At 32.8% G+C, this 27,105-nt stretch overlaps 1 protein-coding gene across 2 annotated transcripts in view; it reads left to right on the forward strand.

Moving 5' to 3' along the window:
- Positions 1-2,792: 2,792 nt before the first annotated feature.
- LOC115237802 (prolactin-releasing peptide receptor-like) overlaps positions 2,793-27,105 on the forward strand; it is a 56,342-nt gene continuing 32,029 nt past the window's right edge. The window contains exons 1-3 of one of the 2 annotated variants that reach the window (XM_029811082.1): positions 2,793-3,573; positions 4,865-7,059; positions 9,175-9,429. In XM_029811082.1, coding sequence (XP_029666942.1) covers positions 6,076-7,059; positions 9,175-9,414 — 1,224 coding nt within the window. In that variant the 5' untranslated portion in view covers positions 2,793-3,573; positions 4,865-6,075 and the 3' untranslated portion in view covers positions 9,415-9,429. The remainder of the gene's footprint in view (positions 3,574-4,864; positions 7,060-9,174; positions 9,430-27,105) is intronic. The other variant, XM_029811081.1, reaches the window with a different exon arrangement.

The following is a 27,105-nucleotide window of genomic DNA, read 5'->3' on the forward strand; positions in this document are numbered from 1 at the left end:
ATATATATGTATATATAAACAAAATAGAAGATAAAACCGAGACCTGTATATTATAAGCTGCGAGACAAAATGTGACAAAATGTGTAGTGTGTATAGCGAGGAAGATGAAATATCTGCAAGTTTTAATTTATCATGATGAGTACGCTGATGATAAAGGACTAATTATTAATAAATTACTGTATTTTATAATAGTGCTTTTATGGGAACATTCAAATCCCTTATTTTTCCACGAAATCTATTTAATCCCATTTCTTCTATGATGAAAGACATGAAATATAAATTTCCAACCAGTTTTTACATATATGTATACATTTTACAGAGCAAAAAGATAAAAAAGATCCATGCCTTTGTCTTTAAAAAAATGTGAATAAGTATTTACTTTTTTCTATAGTGTATATCAATTAAAAATATATGTATATATATAGGTAGTATAATTATATTATGTTATATATATATATATATATATATATATATATATATATATATATATATTTTTTATATATATATATATTTTTATATATATATAATATTTTTGTAATATACACGTCTATATATCACAATTTTTATAAGAATATACATATATATTTATCTCAATCAATAATTATTATATTAAAATCTTTTTGCTACACTATATTATTTGTATTAAGAAAAATAAGATATGGATTTATATTCTCTGCGTCTGTAAAAATATATTTTATCTATGATTAATCATTGACTCTTATGCTACGCAAATTCCGAGCAATTAGCACAATAATAGCAAGTGTAAAGTACACGTTTTATCACTTCGTCACATGCTGCGCTCTACCGGGTGATTTGCGAGTTTTCGACCAAAGCGAAGCTTTATGCTCACCCGGTATTGCATCGGTTATCGTAATGGTAATGTTACGAATTTCCGACTATCGATGCGATTGCGAAGCAACGAAACGGAAGGATTCGTGGGCGTATAATTTCGCCATCTTTTACTCGCAACATGCCGACCAACGTTCTTTCGTTTTAAATGGGAGCGTTCATGCAACACTCGTATTTCTATCGTTCCGAACAAATGTGAAATTTTTCGCATACCGCGCGCCAGGAATCCACGCACCATCTGGGAAGAACATAATCGAGTCAAAGAATTTTTCCGCAATAAGATGCAAACGGATGCGAATTCGCCCTCTTCCCTGTCCGCGAAACCGAACGCGTGCGGATCTTGGCGAAGGATATATTCATTTTAACTTTATTAGATTCTGGAGAATACTCCCGCGAGAATTTCAAGTATTTTTGACCATTGCCTTGACATAGTTCTCGATGCCACGTGCTTCAAGCAGAGAAGGATTGCGAAATATATAGCAGTTTTATATAGCAATGGTTGGATGAAAATTGTAACTCATTTCTTTCAGATAGCAGTTTATTAAAATTAATAAATTGAGACATACAATGACTGGAAAGAGAATATACAAAAAAAGATACATTTCAAGTTTTTATGTTATACTGTAAAACGCTCATGAAGAATGGAGTATCTAATTAGTGGTCCATTAACTGTTAATGGAGTTGTAGCTTATACAGAGTTTTTACTTTTGTATCGTTTTTTGTCATCTCAATTACGGGATGTAAGAGCGATATTTTTATATTGTACAATCTATTATATATATATATATATATTATGCGATAGTTTGTATGTGATAATGATAACAATAGATAAATAATATGAGTAGTAGATGGTTATGGAAATTCTTATGATACGTATAAAAATCATTTTTGTCCGCTGTTTTAACTATAATTACCAGCTCTAACATTTTTTATATTTTTAGAATTCACATCTTATTCAAATGATTCTGTCACATGCCGGTTTCTTATTAAATTTCTGCGAATTTAATCTCTAAAATTTTTGAGAATGACAATTTCTTTTTATAACCCATTATCAGAGAGATATGTCTTAGAAATATTACGTGTCTTACTAAAACTCTTCCATTACTCTATGTCTATCAGATTAGATTGCATATAAATGACTTACTATGAAAATATCTTGATCTATAAAGCAAGCATGTAAAATGTAAAATATATAGCAGTAATTTTACTATTACACAGCCACATATATCATACATAGCAATGTAAGGTAAATATAACGGCAGCTATCAAAACTGTCAATAATTTTGATAGCTGTCGTTATATTCACTTTATGTTGCTATTTACTATATGATATATCAGGCTGAAAAATCTAGATGCAGTTCTGAAAATTATTCTTATTACCATATTATCATACAAAAAAATCTTTTGTCGAAATTGAAATTTTAAATCTAGTTTCAATAAAATAGAGAAAAAGATATATTCAGCGAAAAAGTTTATTTTTGAATAAATAATTTGAGAAAGAGAAAAAGATAAAATCTATAAAATTTTTGAATAAAAAGATTAAAATAGCTTATAAAAGAGAAATAAAGTAGCTTATAAAAGAGGAAAATAAAAAAGTATATCAAAGTAAATAAAAATTATTATTTAAGAAAATACTACTCAATTGGCACATATATGTACATGTACCTCTTAAACATTTTTTAACTAAAGAAAGAAATGAGGACGATTTTCCAAAATTACGAGAGAAAAATATATCGATGTATCGCTCTGGAATTTTACAAAAAGTCTGACTTGTTTAATTTTAAGTCAAGCATCGATATATCTCGATATTATTAGATATTATCACATAATATCGTGTAAAAAGCGATCATGCACCCACGCGCACGCCTGCGCGGAAAAACCGCGTCGGGGCGAACTGCTCTCACGAAGCCGGTGCGCTTCCGATTTTCACGCCTCTCAGTCGCCGATAGGGAAGCAGCGCGCGAACCGCTGGCGTCGCGACGCTCCGAGATGATCGTCGCGCGTCACCACGTATTCGAGATGAGAATATCGTTGCCTGGCGATCGTGGTCTCGGCATCCTTCCAGAAATCGCGAGATTCGGCGGTATATTTAACATCCCACGAAATAAATCGAGCGTGACGAACACGTGTATCACGATATTTGGAAAACGCGAAAAAAATGATCAAATGAATCAATATCAAAGTTAAAATAAAAAAAAGACAGAGCGCGTGATCGCGAGAGAAGGTGCATCTGACTAGACGAGTGTCAAAGCGTACACGTATATATGCACGCATAACAGACGCCCTATATAAGTGTATATATGTCATTATAAAAAGAGTCAATAAAAATAAAATAAGAAATCGTAAAAAGAACCGTGATAAATTAGAAGACAGATAATTGCATATAGATAATCCATTTTTGTGCGTGTATCATATGTGTGACTATATATATATATATTTCTTTCTCCGTCATTATCATTTTTTTTTCGTGTGCGTGCTATTTCTTCGTTTCGCGAATCCCTCGAGGATGCGTGAGCTCCAGTAGTTATATCGGCCTAATATCTAATATCTCGCGTCATCGCGCGCGCAAAGCGTCGCGACGCCGCTATATTCCAAGAGATTCGTTCCGACGAGAAACTTAGTGATAACGAGACCACCGTCAACCTCATCGTGACGGAAGAAATTGCCACGGTTCGTCCGGACTCTTCAACAGGTGGCCGAAATCGATCTCGCATATATATATGTGTGCGTGATGTGTGTGTGTGATCACTTTTCACAGTGCAGGATGCACACCTTTATTCCTTTTTTTATGTTGATCGAAAATTCTCTAATATTCCCGTGTATTTCATGAGCAGAATGTTTAGATGTTAAAGTTTGCTATTATCAAAAGAAAAAAAGAAGAAACCGCTTTAAATTTTCTCCAATCTCTCCTTCTGGAAATCTCTTTTCTTTTAATGGTTACAAAAAAATATTGTGTGGATTCATTTGATTATTTTAGATTATTGGTAAATGATTAAAAAGTAAAACTATAGATTATGATGTATACAAAATATGTAATTTCTCTATATTTTTATATTTAATCATTATTAAGTTGGTTGTGAGAAATTTATAATGCAGCAGAGAGTGTTAATATTGACTGACAAATAAGATAGGATTATTTGATTGTTAAAAAAGGTAAAGATGCTTACATGTATATAGAAATGCAAAATTATACTTGCATCGGTTGTTTTTGAGAAAATTGAAAGGGAACCTTACGTAACATATTTAATTTTGTTCTTAAAAAACGTCATCTATCGTTCTTATTTTCTTATCAAAATAATACACGGTATAATATTAAAATTCGACATAATCAATTCATTACGCTAAATCAATCACCCGATAATTCGTATCGGAAAGTGGACACTTTAACAAACGTTCCGCGGTTATTCCGGAAACTTGCCATAATTGTTTCTCGATACTCTGTAACCGCAACAAATTCATTAATATTCGCGATCGCCGTAACGCATCGCTCTATCAACAAACTGTGTACGTTTGCAACGCGCTTCCATTAATCTCCGATTACGCATCGTGCGTCCACGAGTGGAAAACTATTTCCGCCCTGTGTAATTTACAAACTTCCGGCCGTACATAAATAAATTCACGCGCGAGTAAAAGCAAAAGTCGGCCGCAAGTTAGAAATTCCGTCGGCAAATTCGTCGCATCGTTCCTAGAATAAAATTATTACTCGACACTAAAAGAAAGGAAAAAAAAAAAGAAACGAGAAAGACGAGCTTTAGAAACCCATTCGGACTTTAAATAACAAGGCGACCTTGATGAGGAACGTCCGATTCCATCGAGCTTTTTAAAATAACTCGTTCGTCTTACTTTCGACATCCGTGAAACGCGACGTGGCTATAGTGCGTTTTGAAACTTTTCGAGTGTTCGTTTGACAGCTCGACGACGACACCGCCAAAGTTTGCCGACAGTTTTGCCCACGAGCATTCGCCAAACGGGTCATAATCGGCGCTCTTAATTGCTCTCTCGTGTTCTGTTTCAGCGAGAGGAATGACCGTCGTTCCCCCCAGAAGCGAAAGTTTCGTCGCGACATGTTAATTGCCTAACTGTCGCCATTTCTCACCGAATAAACATCAAAGGAACCGGCGAAATCGAGACTGTGTTGCTGTTAGTAATATCAACAAGCATATTATAATATTTATATAGTGTAGAAAATAAATGTAATTAAATTCTTGACATACACAAATGATTCTATCGACGAGACGATCGAACACGTTTCTAAAATATATTGCTGCCAAAGAACAGAACAAATTGATTGTGTGCTATAATTCAGAAATAAGAGTGAGCATACATCGATGTCCTGGGAACGAGCCCTTTGATATAAATATCTTTGATAATATCATTGCTCGTCTATTCATAAATCTTCAACATTTACTCACTGCCACCTTGCAAATTAATGGACAAGGAGAAGAAATCGGTGTTACCTCTAATAAGAATCTTTTGTCATAATTTACGACGCTTCCCATTTTCACACGAACTTTACTGAGATGATCATATTGATATTTAAATAAAAAATGCAATGAGATCATTAACAATCTCGATTTAAAAAAAAGTGAAAAAGTGGAAAAAATGGATTTCTTTGAGATTCAATGTCACGATAGAAAGAGAACTGAATGCAAGAATTATGATCGTACAACGAAAACATAATGTTTTTCATCGAGCTGTCTTGCTAAATTGTTAACAAAATCGAATGCACTTAAAGGATTATTTAAGCGAACATCGGACGATAGGTGCAACGCGTTCGCATACGTGTCTGAGAATAATCGATGCGAAGTCATTTAGCCCCGGCGAGGGATAACCGCGACGCGAAATTCAAGCTAATCTGCTTATCTCTCGGGCCATAACTCGCTTATCTATCAAAACCTTGTCGCGCGCAATCCAGCGACATCGACGTAAATGAACGAGCTTCATGAGAAATTATTTCACATCTTCGAGGATCGATGATGCCGCCGATCGCGATTACTTTACTCGACTTTGTCAGGACGCACTCTTCCGCTTAACCTCCCGGCTCGCCGAATCGCATTATCGGAGAACGGGACTTCCCCTCGTTGTCCTGGAAAATGGTCCCATCCACGCTGGTGCTATTGATATAACGCATGATCGATTCGAGATAACGACGAGAGAGAAGAGAATAAGGAGGAAGTAAAAGAGGCGCGTATTGATTGCGATCGGTACTCTTCTTCAGGATGCACTATGGTTAACAACACAGAAATGACGCAAATAACGTCGGAATCGTCGGTTGTATTGGCAATGCAAAATTCATCGGCGTGCAATTACAGCTATCCGGAGGACGTTATCACGTCGAGCGTGACGGTGCAGATAGTATTCTGCGCGTTCTACATCATCATCTTCGTGCTGGGTATTTTCGGCAACGTGCTGGTGGTCTTCGTCGTCGGACGAAATCGCCAGATGCACACGGTCACTAACCTCTTTATCGCGAATCTCGCACTCAGCGATGTGCTATTGTGCGTGCTGGCCGTGCCCTTCACTCCGCTGTACACCTTCCTGGGCGGTTGGGTTTTCGGTGAAACCCTTTGCCATCTGGTGCCCTACGCCCAAGGTGTCAGCGTGTACATCAGTACGCTTACATTGACCAGCATAGCGGTCGATCGGTTCCTGGTGATCATCTATCCGTTTCATCCGCGCATGAAGATCGAGATATGCCTGGCCATCATCGTGAGTATTTGGGTGATTGCGCTGGTAGTGACCTTACCGTACATGCTGTATATGCAGCTGGAGGAACCTTATAACATTACCTATTGCGAGGAGCACTGGCCCAGCGAGCCATTTCGCAAGGCCTTCAGCTCGCTCACCTCGATAGTGCAGTTCGTCATGCCGTTCTTCGTCATCGCCTTCTGCTACGTGTGCGTGTCGATCAGGCTAAATGATCGGGCGCGCGCCAAGCCCGGTAGCAAGACGAGCAAGCGCGAGGAAGCGGATCGCGAGAGGAAGCGCCGCACCAACCGGATGCTGATCGCCATGGTCACGATATTCGGCGTGTCCTGGCTGCCACTCAACATCGTCAACGTCGTCGATGATTTCTACTCGCAAGCCAACGAGTGGTCCTACTACAAGCTCTGCTTCTTCATGTCGCACTGTCTCGCCATGAGCAGCACCTGCTACAATCCATTCCTCTACGCCTGGCTTAACGACAACTTTCGCAAGGAATTCAAACAGGTACGATATAACGGTGCGTATAAGCAGGCGTGCATTAAAGTTCATCTCTGCTTGTCTCGAGCGAGAGCGAAGGTAAAATTTCCCTTCAAAGTTACCGGGCGGATTATTTATTTCACTGCCTCTCTCTCTCTCTCTCTCTCTCTTTTTTATCCGTCAGATATACACGAGTAAGCGGATTATTCTAGTTACAATTGGACAGGATTTGTATAGATATAGCACCTCGCATAACATCTACTTTCGCAAAATTGTATAACATAAAAAAGCGACGCATCAAAAATAGGATTTTCTAGCAGATTTTCGAAAATAAATCCGATGTTATTTTCAGAGCCTTTTAACATTTTATTAAGACGTGTATTTTATTAAAAGGAAAATATAAAAGAGCTTATATATATATAAAAGAGCTTTTATATATATATATATATATATACATCGCGCGATATGCGCAATCTGTCAAAATCACGGGCGGATGCACGGAATTTCCAAGTCGCACAAGATGCACTTTAAGTAATTGGGACAGGATTATTTGCATCGAAACTACCGAAACTATCAACGGAGTGAGAATCTAACAATGTTTGACGATATACATCTCACAATTGCTATACGTTAAAGGGAGGTCGACAAATAAATTCTATTGTGTTTGAATTAATTTGCACAGTACGGCTGTTTTTCGTGCATGTACTTGAAGAAACGTGCTTATTGTTAGAAGACGTCGACAATGATAATACTAGAAACAGTCGCGCGCAAACGCGTATGAATATTGCAGGTTGTATTCTGAATAAGAATATTCGCAATCTATTCAAAGATACTAGTATATTGACGGTTCAAGCATGTTCGCATTTGCCGAGACAAGAATTTATGATAATAGGGTGGTTCCCGTTCTTTATATTTCTCCCTTAAAGATTCCGTTCCGCGCTACTATAATAAACTCGTAGAATAGAAGATTTGTACCTCGTTGCGATGTTTTATACTTTGCAGTATTCTCTCGTTCTTTGATACTATTGGAAAATACATTATATCGGATTTTTTACATCGTTTTTTATTCGTGTATGTGTATATTATATATATATATTTTTTTTTTTCTTCTACACACATATTTTGTGTCATATAAAATTTTTTTTATGTTTGTATCTTTGTATTTATATTATATATTGCACAATTTTAATGTTTTATTTTTGAATAATTTGAATAATTGATGAATTTTTTATGAGAAAATAGAAATATAAAAATAGGATTTTAATTTATAAAAGTTATTTTAATTTTTAAAAATAGTAATATAATCATTTTTCATATGTGATCTATTTATAAGTCTTTTATAAAAGATTAACTGTAAGATCTTTCTCTTTGTGTAAACTATTAATAATTAAAAGAAAATTTAATATGAGCAAATTTGATTATAAAAAAATAATTGCGCTTATAAAAGGAAAATGTTTTGGCATTAATTGATTCTCGTGCATCATGAGCATTTCCCTCGCGCTCGCGATGCTTGATTAATTTTTCTCGATTTGCATTAAATTATTTTTTTCATCATCTACATCCGCGTTACGATCTGGCTACGCCCTTCTATCAATTACCGACCTCAAGTGTCGCAATAATGAAAATGGTCATTTGACAACCGTTTCGTAACGGCTCTTGGAAAGCTTCTCCATAAACGGTAATTATAGAATCGATTATTAATTTTACCCGGACGTAAAATTGATTTAAACGCACCTTACGCCTTGAGGGATATCACTAATAAATGGGATTATGTAAAGTTAAACATTGTTCGATTGAACATACATTTATCAAAGAGATGAAATGAGAAGAACTGTGTTTGTTGAGCTAATAAAGTTAATAATCGAATAACTAAGGAAAGTTTTAAAAGCTTTCAATTATTTCAGTGGGTTATGAAAATACTATGTGCCTATGATATGTATGTACATTTAACTTTAATCAAAAATCATTAGAATAATGGCATAAGTCAGTCGTAGAGCTAGCCTGACGTGAGTCAGTAATGACAAATTATATCTTGTTTCAAGGAAGATGCATCAACAATGTGATGTTATTGATGTTGCCATATGCCTAAAATTTTACGTTATCGAGAAATCGTGAAACGAAATCCCGCTAATATTTCCGTAGGTCCTGCCGTGTTTCTCGAGAAACTCTAATGGTGACATTCCAAGGAGCAGAGTGGGGTTCAGAGCCGACTTATGTAACGGTAATAACACCATGCAAGAGACATTGCTGCCGAGCAACACGACGCGAACGCAGAATCCCGAGGGATGCGAGATGATTATTCTGGAGCCGACGACGAACATCTCGAAAGAGCAGGATCAGCCTTCGAGCTCCTCCAAGGACTTCGACGATGTGGCTCTGTGAGAGAAAACCCGACAGGTATGCTAATATGTTCCGTTATATAAAAATACTAGCTACATCAGATAGAGCAAACGTTAATTAGCAAACGTTTATTACTGTACAGTGGCGTTATTGCCAAAGAGAGAAAGAGAGGGGCGATGGGAGATAGAAAGAATAACTCGATCTATTCTAGATAACGATAATATATTTTTAAAAATTCACACCCCGCCTTAATAATTCTTCGTTAAATATCGTCTCATTTTTTAAATAATCGCGTTCAAAACAGCGTTCAGATTAAAAAAATCACTTTCTTTTTATGCAGCAATTTTACAAAAGTTACATTTCTTATAAATAACTCTGCATCATATTTATTTTCAATGTATTACAATATATAAATAAAAATATATTAAAATAACGAATATTAATCACAAAGGTAAGATATAAAAAAAGTAATTTTTAATATTAAAAAGGTTTGGTATATCAAATTAGTTTTTCGTGTATATCTTTATAACATAAAAATATCTTTTATTGTACTCTAATATATATATATATATTTCTTCTATATTACGCGTTGTTTCAACATGTCAATCTTTTTGTTGCTACTTTTCCGTGGTATAGACGTTTCCATCCAGCTTGGCACCGTATAAAGTTTCGTTATGAGTTACGGCGCCAAATAGAATCACGGGACTTTCGTCCTTTGAACCTTTCGGGATGTCTCGCTTGCACAAGAAAAATTCGATTTTTCTCTATCTATCTGCGAAGTACTTTGATTTCGCAGCACTTTGGTGCGGTAGTTCTATAGAATTCTGTGGGCGCGACAACTGGCTGATATAATGCACATACGTACATTCAGCAGGCATAATAAAGGAAGAAATCCCGCGCTTTATAAGATACGCGAGAGGAAGGAAAACTTTTCGAACGAACGTTCGATTTCCATCTCCGATATTGTCGCCGGAAAAGCCAAGCCAAAAGCACAGAGAAAGATTCGAAATGCCAAAGTCGTGCTTTTTTTTTTGCTATGGAGAAATTTACGCGCGACAATGCAATTGCTGAGAATCCCGTCCCACTGTCTCGTATTACTCGTCTTTTTGCGCATTTTTCGCTGATATGGCGGAAAAGCGTACTCGTCCGTGGATAGATCGATTTACGTAACGACCGAGACGCGAAGAGTCTCATACGTGCCGCGAGGTATCTTGAAATGAAACTGCAGATGCACGGAGAGAGAAAATTGCTATCGGTATTTTCATTCGTTTACATGAATCTGGTTATAGAGTTGAGTGAAGCACGTTTATTATAATAAGAGTAATTAATACTTTTGTGAATTAATATTCTATTTGGTTTATACTTGGGCATGATATTAATTGAGTTAGAAATTGTAACAATATTTTTGCAATATATATTAAGAAAGAATACACGCGCGCACACATATAAAACGGATTTAGACGGACTGAAAATGTGTAAGAGTCGTTCGACGATTTTTTTTTAAATTAAAATAAAAATTGTGCCCCGATAGCTGCTATTACCTTAAGTATATACGAATCGAGTTAAAAAATTTTTAAAAGCACATATTATATATAGGTAACGAGATATATTTTGGAATAAAAAATTATAATTTGGTTTATATATTTTTATTATATTAATTTTCTCTCAAAAAATTTCTTAAATAACTTCTATTTTTAGCCTGTCCAAATATATATCACTTCCGAAAATAAAATTTATAATAGGATTATTAAAAGTCAAGAAATCTAAATAAAATTTGAAAGTTTGTTATACATTAACGAGTATATTTAATTATTATCACAAATGAATTATGATTTTTACATAATTCAATGACACAAAAGCAATGTATTTGCTCCTTACTTTTCCAAATAAATAATATTTATTATATATGCGAAAAGTAATATTTTTATTATACGATATGTTTTTCTTTGACGAGATGTATAGAAAAGTGACATGTTTGATATTTTTAGCAATCACGGTCTCTGGTATATCAAACCATTCGATTGCAATGTACAAACATCCTTACCCTTTATATCTCTTCGCCGATCGGCGGCCTGTCACTAGGGAAATACAACGCGTAGATAGAAGCAAATAAAAAGTTTTTTTTCCATGAATTTTGCGACGCAAAGGCATTTTTGCATCGATATAATAATATTTCACGACCTGAATGGGCGCAGTTTTCTGACCGTAAAACAGGAGGAATAGCGGGAAGAAGTTCGCTAACTCCAACACGAATAGTCTACGCAAAGTCGGAAATGACGCACCGAAAGTTTGGCAAGAGCCAAGATGGTATTAATACCTCCCAAGAGACGTTCATATATTGAATCTCGAAGCATTCGATAGTTCACCTATGCTCCGACTCGGTTCGCTCTTATTTAAAAGCTAAGTACAAGTTAAACTTCGGACGAATGAATCTTCGAATGGTACGATATTGAATAGCGACGCGAAATTGCTTATGCAATATTCCATCGTACGACATCGCATCCCGTCCGATGGTTTGCTCTGCGGGTATATTGAACTATGTCCGTTTTCGATTGCGTCATAAATCGGTGGAGTAGAAAATACACGCAATAATATGCAAATCGATCTTTGAGGGGAAAAAAAACACAAATCTATCGTAATAGACAAAAACACGATAAACGAAGAGAGATATAAATCATTGTTTTTGAAACTTATATAATTTAACGAATTTTGCTGTAAAATTATTCGCGTTTTAAACACTGTTATATTAATTTATAAAAGAGCTTGATCACAAATTATTATTTTTACAAATTAATATTTTTATGTTGTTTAAGTACTTGTAATTTTATAATAGGAATAACTACGTATTAAAATAAATAATGTATAATAAATCTCTCTCTTTCTCTCTGTGACTAGGAAATTGGTAATCTATCGCGACAATTTCTATATATATATATTAATGTTGAAATAGAATTAAATAATAAAATGGCGATAAACACAGTTTGACGATTTATAGAGGTAATACAGTGCAATACATTTTCTTTAATTTTTATTTAGAAATGCGATAAACTAAATTTTTGACGTAACACTTTATATTTACGACAGAATAATAGCCATGCAGGCTAGACATGAATATTGTAAGACTAGGGATAATGTCAATCGGAATACAAATCGCTGGTTATCCTCTTGAATATTAAACAGATCGATCGATGGCTATACATCCGATGTATCTGAGCGATCAAACAGCTGAGGAGAACTGATTAGACTGATCCAAGATGGTTACACAATATGTTCTGTTATAAGGTTACATTGGCTTCTGTGTGAAAGATATTATTATGCTCTAAAAATTCTCTGCTTTATATTAAATATGATGCTATTGTATGTGAATACGTTTAATCTCTGAATCGCACGTAATTACGATTCACACACATATACGTATTTACATATAATATTTTATTTAAATATTCAAATATACGTATAAAAGAAAAATATGCAAGTAGCAATTGATTGAAGAATTTTTTGCTCTAAACAGGGTATACTTATTTATCTATTTACTGCGTTAGTTCGTGCGAGCAATTCTGATTAGATTTTCCTTCAATCCATATTTAAAAGATTAACTTTCCTTTCTTGCCAATTTTTGTTAATTTTTTACATTATCTCACCAATTATAAACTTTAAAGTAAAACGTTCAAAAAATATTTTATATGTTATATTTTCTTCAATTTCCTATAGACAGAAACGTAAAAGCCAATATCTTGTGTAAGGATAAATAAAATTGTCATGTCGGATTGTGACAATCGATTATCGTTGAACTAGATGCTTCTTCATATGCCAAACGTATGAAGAATGTAGGTTTCATAGGAGATGCCATTTTTCTGTCGATTCTCGTCGATGCTGCAATTCGCGCCACGCATTCGATCCGTCCCAGCAAACTCCCATTATCGAAGAGAATAGCAAAGCTGGGAGAGATGCAGAAACTTCTTAATGAAGCCTGTCCAAGTATTGAAGTTTTTGCAAAGGGGACTCGGAGATGTCTCTTGAATACAAAACGATTATCGAAGAATGGTGAAGGAACTTTTTATTGGCAAAATTGCATTAAACAACAAGTATCTCTGACAAAAGTGCCATTCTATCATAATGGGCGAATAATGAGACTGGCAAAAAACAATCTTCCATTTTTATTAAATTCGACGGATTTGCGAAATGTCTCGTATAATGAGACACTTCCGTATTGAAATCAAATTGTCTTTAAGAAATAAAATGATTTTGAAGTTTCATCTTTCGATAGAAGTAATTAATTCCCGATTTTTGCAATAAGAACGCAAAATTTGTTTTATTCCGTTAATTATTGAAGATTCTTTAAAATATAGATCTTTTTATCTTTCCAAAAGAAAGATTTAAATTTAATACCTTAGTCTTAAAAATTTATCTATGCATAATATTTCTATATACACGAATCTATATCAAACTTTATTACAAATGGCGCGCGAATATTATCCTGCAAATCAGCCGATGCAAATTACAAACGAATCTGCTGCTTTGTTTTCGCGTACAATTATGGCTGTGGATTTAGTCATCAATGAAAAAAAGTTTTAATAACGCGTTTTTGATAAACCTCAGTTTTGCTTTCTTAATCAAAATAAAAAAAAAAATAAAAAAAAAAAACCGGTAACGAAACCAATTTCCTGAAGCGTATTGAATGAGCGTGTGATTGCACGGTTGATCGGCTTTTGCATCAAAACTCGCTCGTTCGTACTGTCAACGTCGATCAATTGCCAAATCAAGATAATAACAAATGTTATATCAGACCGTTTCGTCCGCGATGAAAATCATTTTAATCTCGCTAATTAGAACGATTGACCAAAACTGTTGGTTACGCGGACATATATATGCGCTACTCGCGGATTACATCGTTACAGCAGCGAAAATCAATGTGCTCTTATTCATGATTTGAAATTCATATCCTCGATAGAAAGACACAATGAATCCTTATTGAGATGACAGTAATAATAGAATTACATTGCTAGGGATAATATAATTACATTGCTAGAAGTTATAAATATTATAAAAATAAAAATATAATTAATTAAATCACAAAATTGCGAACAGATGTCAACATCAATTTAAAAAATCTATTGTGATGTGTATGTATACAAAACTTAAAGAAAGTTATCTCTTTTAGCTTTTGCATATATACATATAAATAAGACTTAATCAAAATATAATAATATAAAATAAAATAAGTGGCGAGTTAAAAAAAATTATTAAGAATGAATCAAAAAAGATCATTTGTCCACACATATCCAAAAACTAGGAAAGTTGGACGCTTATTCTGAACTATTTTTTTAATATTTTTTTACTTTAATGTTTTCAGAGAAAAGAGCTTTCAGATTTATTTCTAGATTTACTAATCATTAAATCAATATATGATACGTGGATTAAATTTTGTTAGCAATTGGCATTTGCTTTATCAATGGAAGTTATTCTATGCAATAGCATTTTACCAATGATCTCACTTATTAGCCGATTAAACTCTTATTATGCTACACATCATTACGCAAACGCAACTCAACGATATTCTGCCAGTGCGATAATGATTCTGCATTATCCATTTCTGCATGTTATAGTGCCGATTATGTCAATCCGAATTAAAATTGAGATTTATCATATTTTCGAGAAGGGCACAGCATCCGTTCTCGCCAGCTTTCGTTTTAATTTTTATTCCATAATGGCATCGATGTGATGCATCGGAATTATCGCGACCAGTGAATCGAACAAGATAATATAACATGAATAGTTATTGACATTAATATGAATAAACATTTTATTTATAACATTTGCATTGCGTTTTACAATATATGGAAACATTTTGTATTTTGCCAATGAAAAATATTTATTTGAGATAGAATTCCAAACATAATAAAATAGAATTTGTACGATTACACAATTACAAAAAATTATAAAATAACTAATTTCTGCTAATGTAAATGTAATTAGTAAATTCATATTTGCCGCGAAAATAATAATCAAGTAAATGACAAATAATGTATACAATACAAATTTTAATTATTTAAACGTAATTCTAAAAATGTAAATTTAAATCTTGTAGATATTAATAGTAGCATAGTAAAATATTTTTATATTAATTTAATACATCATCTTAGGATTAAAAATGTTAAGTAGGTTCAGAATTTTGTTTTTACTGTTCTCTAGAGTTAAACGATTCGTTTAAATACTTTTTCGATTTAATTTTATTGTGTTTCCAATTTCATTTCGTAAAAGAACAAATCGGAAGACAATCAAATAGTCGATTTTTGTTAATAAAATACAAACGTGATTGATTGGCCATTGCTTTTTAAAAAATAGATTTTGCTTGTCAAATTTTCACTTTATCCAATTTTAAAGGGCTATCTCTGTAATAAAATTTTTTAGGATTCTTATTCATATTATCTTTTTTTATTATTCTAGCGTAGAATTCACTCTCCAAATTAGTTCAGATTTTTCAGTTACACCTTGATAACTAATTCAAATTTTCTAATTTATTAAAATGTTGTCCAATAATATTTTATAAATACTTGCTTCTTTTTAAAAACGGTGTATCTAGTTTCCAGCATTTGTGAAGTTATAGGCGATAGATAAATAAATTATGCGTCTAAGATAACGTGCTGAACTTATGTCACTTTGTATGCCTATTATATATTTTGCTAAAGAAAGTAACGATGTAGTTTTTCTCGTTAATCCATTCTTATTGTTCGAACATATTTCATTCAATGAAATAATTGTGAAAGCTTTTCCGACATACAGGCAAATAGTTTGTTTTCTCTCATTGTTTCTTTAGAGCTTTTCATTCTTTCTCTTACAGGTACACTTCCATTGAGTTGTCTCATTGTTAACTATCTCGTATTGTCACGGAATTAATTTTTTTGCAGGCTAATAAGAGCCAGACGTGGCTCTTTTATTATTAGTATAATTAGTTACATTTACAAATAGTATTGATTTAAAAATTATCAAGGATTTATTCTTTTATTTGTTATAGCACAAGCATTGCTATATTGTGATATTTCATAATTGTTTTTCCCCTTATTTACATGTCAGTAATAGGGTGTAATATTACACTCATATAAATGCAAAGGCAATGCAATATTTAGTTACGCGCTTCTATTTGTTCGTTCCATCTCGGATGTCTTGAGCATATGTTCTTAAACTCGCATCTAAAAAGTTATTAGTCTGAAAACCGGCAGATGAAACTCCAGCGTTATTACGCTGAATATAATTTCACTTTAGCCTGCATATTGGAACGAACGAAAGGAAACTCGTGCTTTTCTTTTGTCGCAATTTAGCGAATGAGGAAACGCGCAGTTTGTTGCAGCGAATCGTCGATGAAAAAGACGATGAAGAAAGTTGTTTTCTCAATCCCAATCTAACTTACGTTCCCTTTAAAATGTTATTTACATAATCATATCAATAAACTTTCTCGTTTCCGATTTTTTACTCCTTTAATTCTGATAAGAATCTGAAGTGAAAAATATGTTAAAAAATTTATGCGATTACAATTTTTACAAACTCGTGAAAATTTTATAATTCTCGGAAAAATTTTAAGCGATTGAGTTATGGATTTAGCGCTGCTTATTCACTCTAATAAATCTTCGATGATACGTAAATTGCTTTCTCGCATTTGAAATGATGAATTGTAGTTTCTTAAATTTTTGTGATTGATGCTTCTTAATTACATCGTTTCCATTATCAATCATTAAATCACAGCAAGAGATAATTTTGTTGTCTCTTTAAGGAAAAGATACTACAATCCAAAAATTTAAATAGCATTTGAAATGCTTAAATTTCTGCTTAATAAAATCCGAAGTTTATTTGCATTATTTTTTAAATTAAAAATAATCTCATACAATACAATTTTCTGTATTTTGTTACATTTGCTATTTTATTAATTGCTACAACTTTTTTTAGATGAAAGGTATTAATACCCTGATAAAAAATTTGCAAAAACAAATAATTTTCAAAAAGGTTTGCTCTCGGAAATTAATTTCAATTGCTTCCTATCTTCTTAAATATTTTTTGATCTCTCTCTCTCTCTCTAAGTTAGTCATAAACATCTCGCAAGTACACATCGCATCTCTTTGCGATTGACTTGGGCGAGAAATCGTGTTTATTATGCATTATCAAAAATTTTAAAAAGTAAATACTATAGTGTGGACTTTTCATTCTTTTATTGACTGAAAGCAACCAGTGCAGTTGCAACTAGCCGTTTCAATCTAATGTAACAAAAACGTGACGACTTTATAGCGTTTTATAACAATATAGCCACGACGTAGGCAATAAACTCTTAGCCAGACAAGAGGCAGCGGCAGTAGCAAGCCAATATCCTCCTAGATGCAGTTTTCCAATGAAACGTTGTGACCCAGTTTTTCCTAGAGAGTGCGAAAGTCAATATGCTAAGTATCATGAAAGAATAGCGTTTAAGTGCTAAATCTCGATGAAACTTTAATATTATATGCAAATTTTCTTAAATTGGAGAAATATCTTACAATATTTTTACCTTTTTTATACGTAACCCCGTGAATGGTATTAATTATAAGATAAATTCATGCATAAAAAGGATTTTTTTCTTTTAACATTTTTTTATATCTTCAAATCTTCGATTATTTAAGTATTCTGTTTCCACGCTGTATATCTTGATTACAGCGGACAAAGTTAGCCTCTTAAAAGTCATATTTTAGTCGTGTAAAACTTATCACTGTCCAGTATATTACGCGCCTTATGGGTTTAATGCCATATCAGCACAGTCTTGCAGGCAGAAAAGTCTGGAAAATGCTTGTCGTCGTTTCACGTGGCGCCGTTCTACCGTTCCGTGTTGTGCTGAAATTGCGCCATTATGTCGAGACGCGTGGCAACTTTACGGTACACAAACTATTTCGTCGCAAAAGGGCCACGGGCACTTGCCTCTCATCTCACATTGTTTCGTTTCCACGAGATGGGCGTTCACGGCAAATTACTTTCGGACAATTTATGCGCGCGATGACGAAATCACTTTCGCGGAAGCCATCGTTCTCTCTCGCGTTACGATCTCTTAGATTGAATTAGTTTCCATTTTTAGCGGTATAATGAGAATCCCCTGCAGATTTGTAGTCGAAAACTGAGCACAACGCTATAAATCGTGTCGCGTTTATCGTTATTATAGATATCGTGAAAATAGTCGTCATTAATTGATCAACAATACTTGGGAATGAAGGGTCTATTAACTCGCAATTCTCGTAATGCGAAAACCGTGTTGCGGAAATTTATCATTTGCATTTACATCCATTGCCGTTGCTCGCTGAACTATTTTCTAATGAATAGCAACAATTCGAAAATCGTGAATGCGGAGACGAGCGCGTATCATACACATGTATACGTACACACACATACGCACACACAGATATCATTTTACGTATAAAAAATTGATTCGGAAAATTCCATATACAGAGAGAATTCAGCAATTTCTTTAAATAAATACAAAAATAATATTTACAATACGATAATCCTCCCCTTCTATCCTCTATAGAAAGAAACGACAAAGCCCTTCGAATGGAAAAAAAAATAAAATAATACAGAAATGTATATGTACATTCTCGCTGCGATTTCGCCATCACGTCGCTTTCACCGCCGTCTCGGGAACATTGGCACGTCTTTGAGTAAGGATTAAGCTTACTCACGTGTCGCGTTCTCGGGAAACGATCCGGTCTTGAATCACATCTACGTGGTCGGGCACACAAAGTAGTTCGTATCGGCCATTAGGCAGACATTAAAATCCCAAATGCGCCGCTGTCTGTAGAAGTGTCGCTATTAATTTCCTCAATAGCACGCAAGGATGTGAAAGTATTCACTGAGTGTCTTTCGAGTCTATGAAACTAGGACAAGAGAGACAGACAGACAGGCAGAGAGATAGAGAGAGAAAGAGAGAACCAACTACTTCGTACCAAAGGATTTGTCAACGGTACCTTTAACTTGAATTGAGTTCGCGAGAGTTTCATGGCCGACCGCCCGGTCAAACCCCTTAAGGATAGCTTGGTTAAGGATAAAGTTTGCTCTGGACGAAATAAAATAACGGCCTGACTTTCGAAATGTCTGACTACTCTCCGACATAATTCATTATATACGATGTCGGATTATATTAACTGCATTACTACTAGATAATACTGAATATAAAAGAGAGAGAAAAGACTTTATTCGAAAAATATTAGCAGATAAAAAAAAACATCTATTGATATAATTTTATTGTTTTTTTTTTATGTTATGAGTCGTAAAAATGTTTCGAGTTTATAATATAAAGTGGTAAAGTATGTTGGACGATTGCTTTAGTATTTAAATACAGGTCTTAAAAGCACGGGAAATTCAAATTTTCATGTATTTTATGTACTTTGGTTTAATCTAGTTAAATTTTTTGTTCCTTAAATAAAAAATTAGAATTCCTGGAATAAAAAATTTTGAATAAGTTCGAGGAAAAGAATTGCTCGTATAAAGTTAGCATAATAGAGAGAATAAACGCACGTTTCTGTAGGCAATTATTTCTATTCTTTGACAAAGTCATGTGATATTAAAGAAACTTTTTTTCATTACTATAACGGAAGCGTCAATTATATCAACATGCGTGTGTCATTTAAATATGTTTCTCTAATGAGTTTTATATTCATTTCATTTATTTTTCATTGTAATATTATTATGTAATGTTACACGAGAGATTCTATCCTCTATTAAATGCTACAAGAACCGATATTTATATTACTATATTAATACCTCAAAACATTTTATTTAAAAAGTTAAAACTTTTTAATTTGGACGCAACAACGATTTATTTAACAATTTATTTTATGGCAATAATAATAAGAGGGATTAGATGTAAGATTCAATGTTCACTGCAGCAATTTCCGCTTCTCGTGAAACGAAATTACGACAAGTACGAACTCCGACGTTTGCATCACATCGTGCGAATGCTGTCATCTACACGTCAGTCTTTCGGAAAGGATTAATAGCGCTCGTGATTCGAACGCTCTCGAACTGAACTATACGAGCTGCAATGAAAGCGTAAGGGTTGCGTTTGAACGGATATATCGATCGGTCTCTTATCTCGACGAAAGCCAACCTTGCTACGGTATTATCTAGGAGTAACACGTACACGAGCGATAATGTTAACGAGATTGTGACAAGAATTATAACGTGATCGTCTTTTAAGGTACGAATGGGGAGAATGGCGTATTCAATTATTTCCTAAATATAATAAGCTAAATCAACGTTTTAACGGTTTCAAATTTTTATTTTATTTTTATATTATTACCGCAAAGGGGGAATTAAATTACATCGATAACTCGTAGATATATCATATATATGAGAGAACCGATCGATATCAAACATTCTAATAAATTATCGAATAGCTTTCCTGGGGGATATCATTATATATTCTTACGGAAAGGTGAACTGAAATTGGTAAACAGATAAAGACGACGGAAATCTTTACTTACCGGTGAAGTGGTGTCAAATCGCTGACATCGGACACGTTTCCACGAACAAAATGTCAGAAGAGGAAAGGCAAATTATCGCACGATATGGATCCTATTTCAATTAGAATTGATGATATCGACATCATTGCTAGGCCGCGATAACGCAGCTTTTATATCTATACATGATGTCCGATATTTAATTATAATGTTCGATATATCACAAGTAATATAATTTATTTTGAGAGTTTGAATTTATACCAAATATTACTATTTGAATATATTGTTTTTTTTTGTTTTAAATAAGTTTGTGTATATATATATATATATATATATGAATATTCATATTATCATTATTAAGTTCTTATAATTTATTCGTTCTCTTTCATCTTGCCAAATGCTAATCAACTTCAGAAGTTTCAACAATTTATAAATTTCCCACATTTTAATAGAAATTCTCTACATTTTAATAGAAATTCTCTATATTTTAATATTACTAAATATTTAACTTGCGATATTGCAATTTGTGATACCTGGACTTTATCTGACCTTTTTAGTGCTACAACTCTATAATATGTAAATATAAACTCGGCACGCGTTAGAATATTTCATGTTAAAACTGTCATTCCGTATATAAGCATTTGATGTGATTCCACGTTTCATATTTTCCTTTGAATCACGGAGAAGTAACGAACTAATTACACGAATTAAAATTAAAAACAATCGACCGATTATAACAAAGATATAATGCAATGGTCTCTTTCATCTTGCCAAATGCTAATCAACTTCAGAAGTTTCAACAATTTATAAATTTCCCACATTTTAATAGAAATTCTCTACATTTTAATAGAAATTCTCTACATTTTAATAGAAATTCTCTATATTTTAATATTACTAAATATTTAACTTGCGATATTGCAATTTGTGATACCTGGACTTTATCTGACCTTTTTAGTGCTACAACTCTATAATATGTAAATATAAACTCGGCACGCGTTAGAATATTTCATGTTAAAACTGTCATTCCGTATATAAGCATTTGATGTAATTCCACGTTTCATATTTTCCTTCGAATCACACACGGAGAAGTAACAAACTAATTACACGAATTTAAATTAAAAACAATCGACCGATTATAACAAAGATATAATGCAATGGATTTTCATATAGAACGATAAAAAAACTGCAAAATATTATCGTGTATCGGAGAAAGATTATATTTGATATATTTATATAATTATATCGCTGTAACAAAATCGCATATCATAAGAGCTTCGATTTTTTGCAAGACGTAATATTAAAGACTTAGTTTTTGAATAATTTTTTTCCGCCAAGATCACGTTTTGGCCATTGCGTAGCGAAAATATAAATCATGGAAAGATTAATGATCATGCATTTTGAAATATCATCCAAAGGAAAGAAAGAGTCACGCCCAGTGTGTTGTAAAGTACATGAGTATCTTCTTTATATTTGAATGTGAAATATTCTTTTGAGTATTTATATCTGTAAGCTGGGCGTATACTTTCCACAATGCAAGTAACTGGTATCTATAAATTTACCTGTATATTTATTTATATATCATAGCTAAGTTATGCATATGTCCCAAATACTCATATTTAGTTATTGAATACACGCACACACACATAGGAAGACTATTATTTACTGCAACTTTCTAAGTTTCAAAATCATATATCATCTTTGTAATTAAGCTTCACAAAATTACACTATAGTCCACTTGAAAAGTTTCAAGAACGAAAAATATAAATTTGCCATTTTTATTTTTCTCTAAAGTTTCGACCATGCTTTTTCTTCTTCAATCGCTTGTGACTCGAAAACTATTGACTCTTCGACGTTTTCTTTAATGAAAGCTCAATTTTAAATTTATCATAGAATTCTTCATTAAAATTAAGATGGAGAGTTATCTTCCCTACAGTAATTCTTACATCCGGCATGGTTTCATCAGTCGTTGTCGTCATCCACCCTCGTCATGACGAGTACCGTCGTTATCGAATAAAGTCGCGAGTAACGCGCGTCTCGGGGATCAACGTCCGATCCGGACTGATCCCTCGGAAAGTTCTACAATGTAGTATATACGAATCCTATAGGAAAATCCTGCCACGTGTTCCCTCGTGTCAGATAAATCTCGTCAACGCGAATCTTCCTTCGTTGCCGAATCTAGCGAGAATTCGAATCTCGTTCGTTCGAGAATCTAGTCTCAACGTGGCGAATCGATTTTGGCTTTTCCATCACGATGAATGGGCGACGCAATTGTCTTTGCGGCACTTTTCAATCACCCAATAGCATAGTTGGGATTTTTGTAGAAATCTCGTATCCCCGAATCCTTTGTTATATTCGACTCGATTCTTTCGAAAAAGGTTACGCAACTTTCTTTTAAAAACTAAAATTTAAAATGGATGGATTATTTTTCCGAAGAAATATAAAATATCGCGTTTTGTGATCCCTTTCTCACATTTGAATAAAATCAAAGAGTCCCTTGATATATACATGTATAAAATTATCCTACGTATATATACATATATAACATTTTTTCGTATATAAAATTTCCTCCAAAATATTAATATTCACATAGAATTTTAATTACAAATTTTTTTATATATTTGCTATTCTTTTCTTTCTGCAAAAAAGGAAAAAAGTATTTTATTTTTGCTATATATTTTAGTTATATTCTTATGATAGTTACTGAGGATTGTCTAAAGGTATTAAGTCAAAGAAGGACTCTCAAGATTCCATGGATTTTAGCTAAACTACTTTGTTCGCGTTAACTTGTATGTACTTTCGTACATGACTAAAGTAGCTAAGTATGTAACTCGAAACATGAACAGACATTAGATACAGCAATTTGATATTTAATTAATTAAAACATCTGTTTTAATTAATTTATATATAATATTAATTTTTTGAATGTATTAATTTCTTGTTTAAGAGAGAGATGGATAGTATGAATAATATATATAAATATATATTTGTCTAGTTATGTCTTTTGTGTTTTTTTATTCAGATTTATTTTTAAAAATTTCGTTTATTTTGTTTTATTTTATTATATCATCGGTTATATCGTGGTTTTTATTTTATAACACATAGTTAAAATAAATGGTTTTAACTTTGACATAAATGGTTCCAATCCGATTTATATTTCAAAGGTGATATTGGTTCAATCACCTGAAAGTTATAAAATAATGCTAAAGTAATAAAACACAATAAATTATCTATTTCATATATATGTAATTACGAGATAGCAAAATCACAATAATTTAATGTCCTCATATGTCTTTGACATTAAAATACAGTGAAATTTATTTTTCGTTCTTACTATTTATTTTTCACTTGTTCGGCGAATTGTGTAAATGTATAAAATTTCATCCATAGCGTTTAATATTTACAATAGAATCAAATTTTTGTTCGCAAACTCTCTCTATCCCTGCAATTTAAAATATTGCACATTCGCTAATATTATACCTAGATAATCCGCTTGAATGAGCAGGTAATCGCATTATTCGGCAATTTCGAGATTTGAGAGGATAATTATCGATGGTAAAATAATATTGTTAACCTCATGCTTTCTCGCGCGCAATTCTAGTATCACCTTGAGAGCTAAGCAATCACAATCACTTCACAGGACAACGAGACTTTTTGTTCAACGGGAAAAATCGTAAATCGATTCTGTGACACAGACGTTACGGATGGTGAATTGCAGGCACGCTCGGAATTTTTGTTTGTTTATTTGTTTACGGAACGACAAACACACGAGAAACAAGTTATGCATACAAATACCGCGTATCGCTCTACAAGCAGCGAGCAGTATCTCGTAAAATAAAACAAAGATATCTTTTTGCGACACGCGCGCTTTTGTCCTCTTGCTATTTATTCATCGTTTAATCATGTATATTAAAATATGTGAACGATCATCACGTGTGTTTTGCTGAATGTAAAAATTTCATATGTAGAAATGTTCTGGGTTACTTTGGTGTGTACTTACTTTCATATATAAGGATCTCCTAAAGCATATCGAAATATCTTGCGACCAATTCGGGTATATTTTTCCATGACAAAAATATCGGAGAGAGTATCAGTATTTCTTAAAATATTATCCAAAATCTAGCAATCTTTACATATTAAGATTTGAATACATAAATTTAAAAAAATATCATATTTAATATCACAAAATAAAAAATTAATTTCATTGTTTAAAGAGAATAGTAAAATGTCTGTTAATTGATAGAATAAACTATACTTTGCACGTAATTGATAGAATAAGATACTTATTGCGCGCGTGCCTAATTGAATAAAATATTTATTTATTTTTGATTAATTTTTTCAATATAACTTATGAAATTAAATTCAAAGATAATTTAAAGAAAATTAATCACGAGACCGTTTGACGTTACGTGTGAACACACCAAGCGTCCTCACGAGAATAGCAAGTAACGTGTCAATGTGGTGGCATGTAACTTAACAACTTCGCAAAGACATTAACTTTTTTTTGTGTAATTGTTTAATTAATGTAGCGCGAAAAAGACATATCGCACAATGAGCTTTTTATATATTTTACAATATTAAATTATTTTAATAGGAAACAATGATGGTATAAAAATCTAAAATATAGTATATAGCATAAATACACGTTTTATACATTATATATACTGTGCCTATATTCTATGATTTTACAATAACTATATGAAATAAATAATGGATTTTTATAATGATCAGAAATATTGAAATGTTGTATCTAATTCGTCGTCATAGTTAATTCTGATTGAGGTCTCATAAAGAAATTTAACGAGTAATTTCATCAGTTTCGTGAAATTGATGAAGTTATTATAGTTTGATTAATGATTCATTCTAACGAGCCTTTTATGAAATTCGCAATATATCGAAATAAAAACTCTTTGCTATAGATACATTCAATTATCATAATCCATTATTACCTAATAGCAAGAGAGCATGAAAGAGAATATATAACTAGAACGGATAATATTTCGTTCTTCTGTTACGTTTTATCGGTCGTGACGTCCCTAAAGAATACTTTCATTCAACGTGATCGCAATGACGTGGAAAAATTGGTGCTTGTGCGAACGAACGAATATTACATTCACAGACAATTTTCCACTTCACCGGCGTGCGAGAAAATATGAAATGGACGTATGAATAAATAAAGCCGCGGAAAGTAATCAGGATAATATTTTCTGTCGCTTTTCTCAAGTGAGATCTCCCATGAGAAACAAATGCAGTGAGTATAAACGATGTGATTTTATCATTTTTCTAAGAATACTGAATTGGCTATATATACAGGATGAGTCATTTTAATCAACGCACGCAAATATCTCGTAAAGTAAGCAAGATGGAATTAAAACCTGTGAAATATTTATGTGTGATGTTATATATATATGTATATATATGTTATATACATATATATTCAAATAAAAATATTGTATTATATTATTTCTATATATTAGATATTCTGAGTTTAAATGTGCTTGATGCTCTATCTATCATTTCTATGTTATATTAAACAAAGCTTTCAATTTATTATTATTTTGATGTTAAAGTATAAAATATTTATATAGATATATATTTTATTCTCCCTGCTTCTTCTTTTAAAAACCTAATATCTCTCTACACTTAAAATCGATTTTTTTTTTTTAATTTCTTTAAGCAATGAGCAAATTTAATGGCAAAATCATCGTCATGTAAAGCATATGCAAATTAATGCTAATGCAGTTTTCTTGAATGTATAGAACAATATTAGCGTTTCTCCGCTTCAATATCGGTATGATTAGTATACATCGCTGATAGTATAACAGCAGCGTGGATGCTGTTTGCATGTAAACTGATTACTATTTTCCTTTCTTGCAACTTGTATAAGGACAGTTTGCAGCCGATTCATATCCGACGGAAAAGATAACAAGACTGATTTGCATTTAGAGTGTCGGCATGTTTGGAGAAATTTGTCCAGCTGCTAAACACAGCACGCGCCAACTTTTATCGCCAAAATTTATAGACATAGAATCAAATATATTGCCAGTAGTATAGTTGTGGCGTGTGAAGATGATGATTGTTCTCTTTGTTACATCTTTATCAGATCTCACTTTGAATCAACAAAAAATGCCTATCATCGATAATAAGATTATCTCTCACATAGAAGAATTTCATATACAATTTTTTTTAAAACCCAACTAATCGGATTAATTACAAAAACAGAATTATATTTGCTTGATGCGGTGGAAATATAACGTTATTAATTGTAATT

Source organism: Formica exsecta, unplaced genomic scaffold (genome assembly GCF_003651465.1).
Source record: "Formica exsecta isolate Colony F162 unplaced genomic scaffold, ASM365146v1 scaffold31, whole genome shotgun sequence".
Classification (NCBI taxonomy): Eukaryota; Metazoa; Arthropoda; class Insecta; order Hymenoptera; family Formicidae; genus Formica; species Formica exsecta.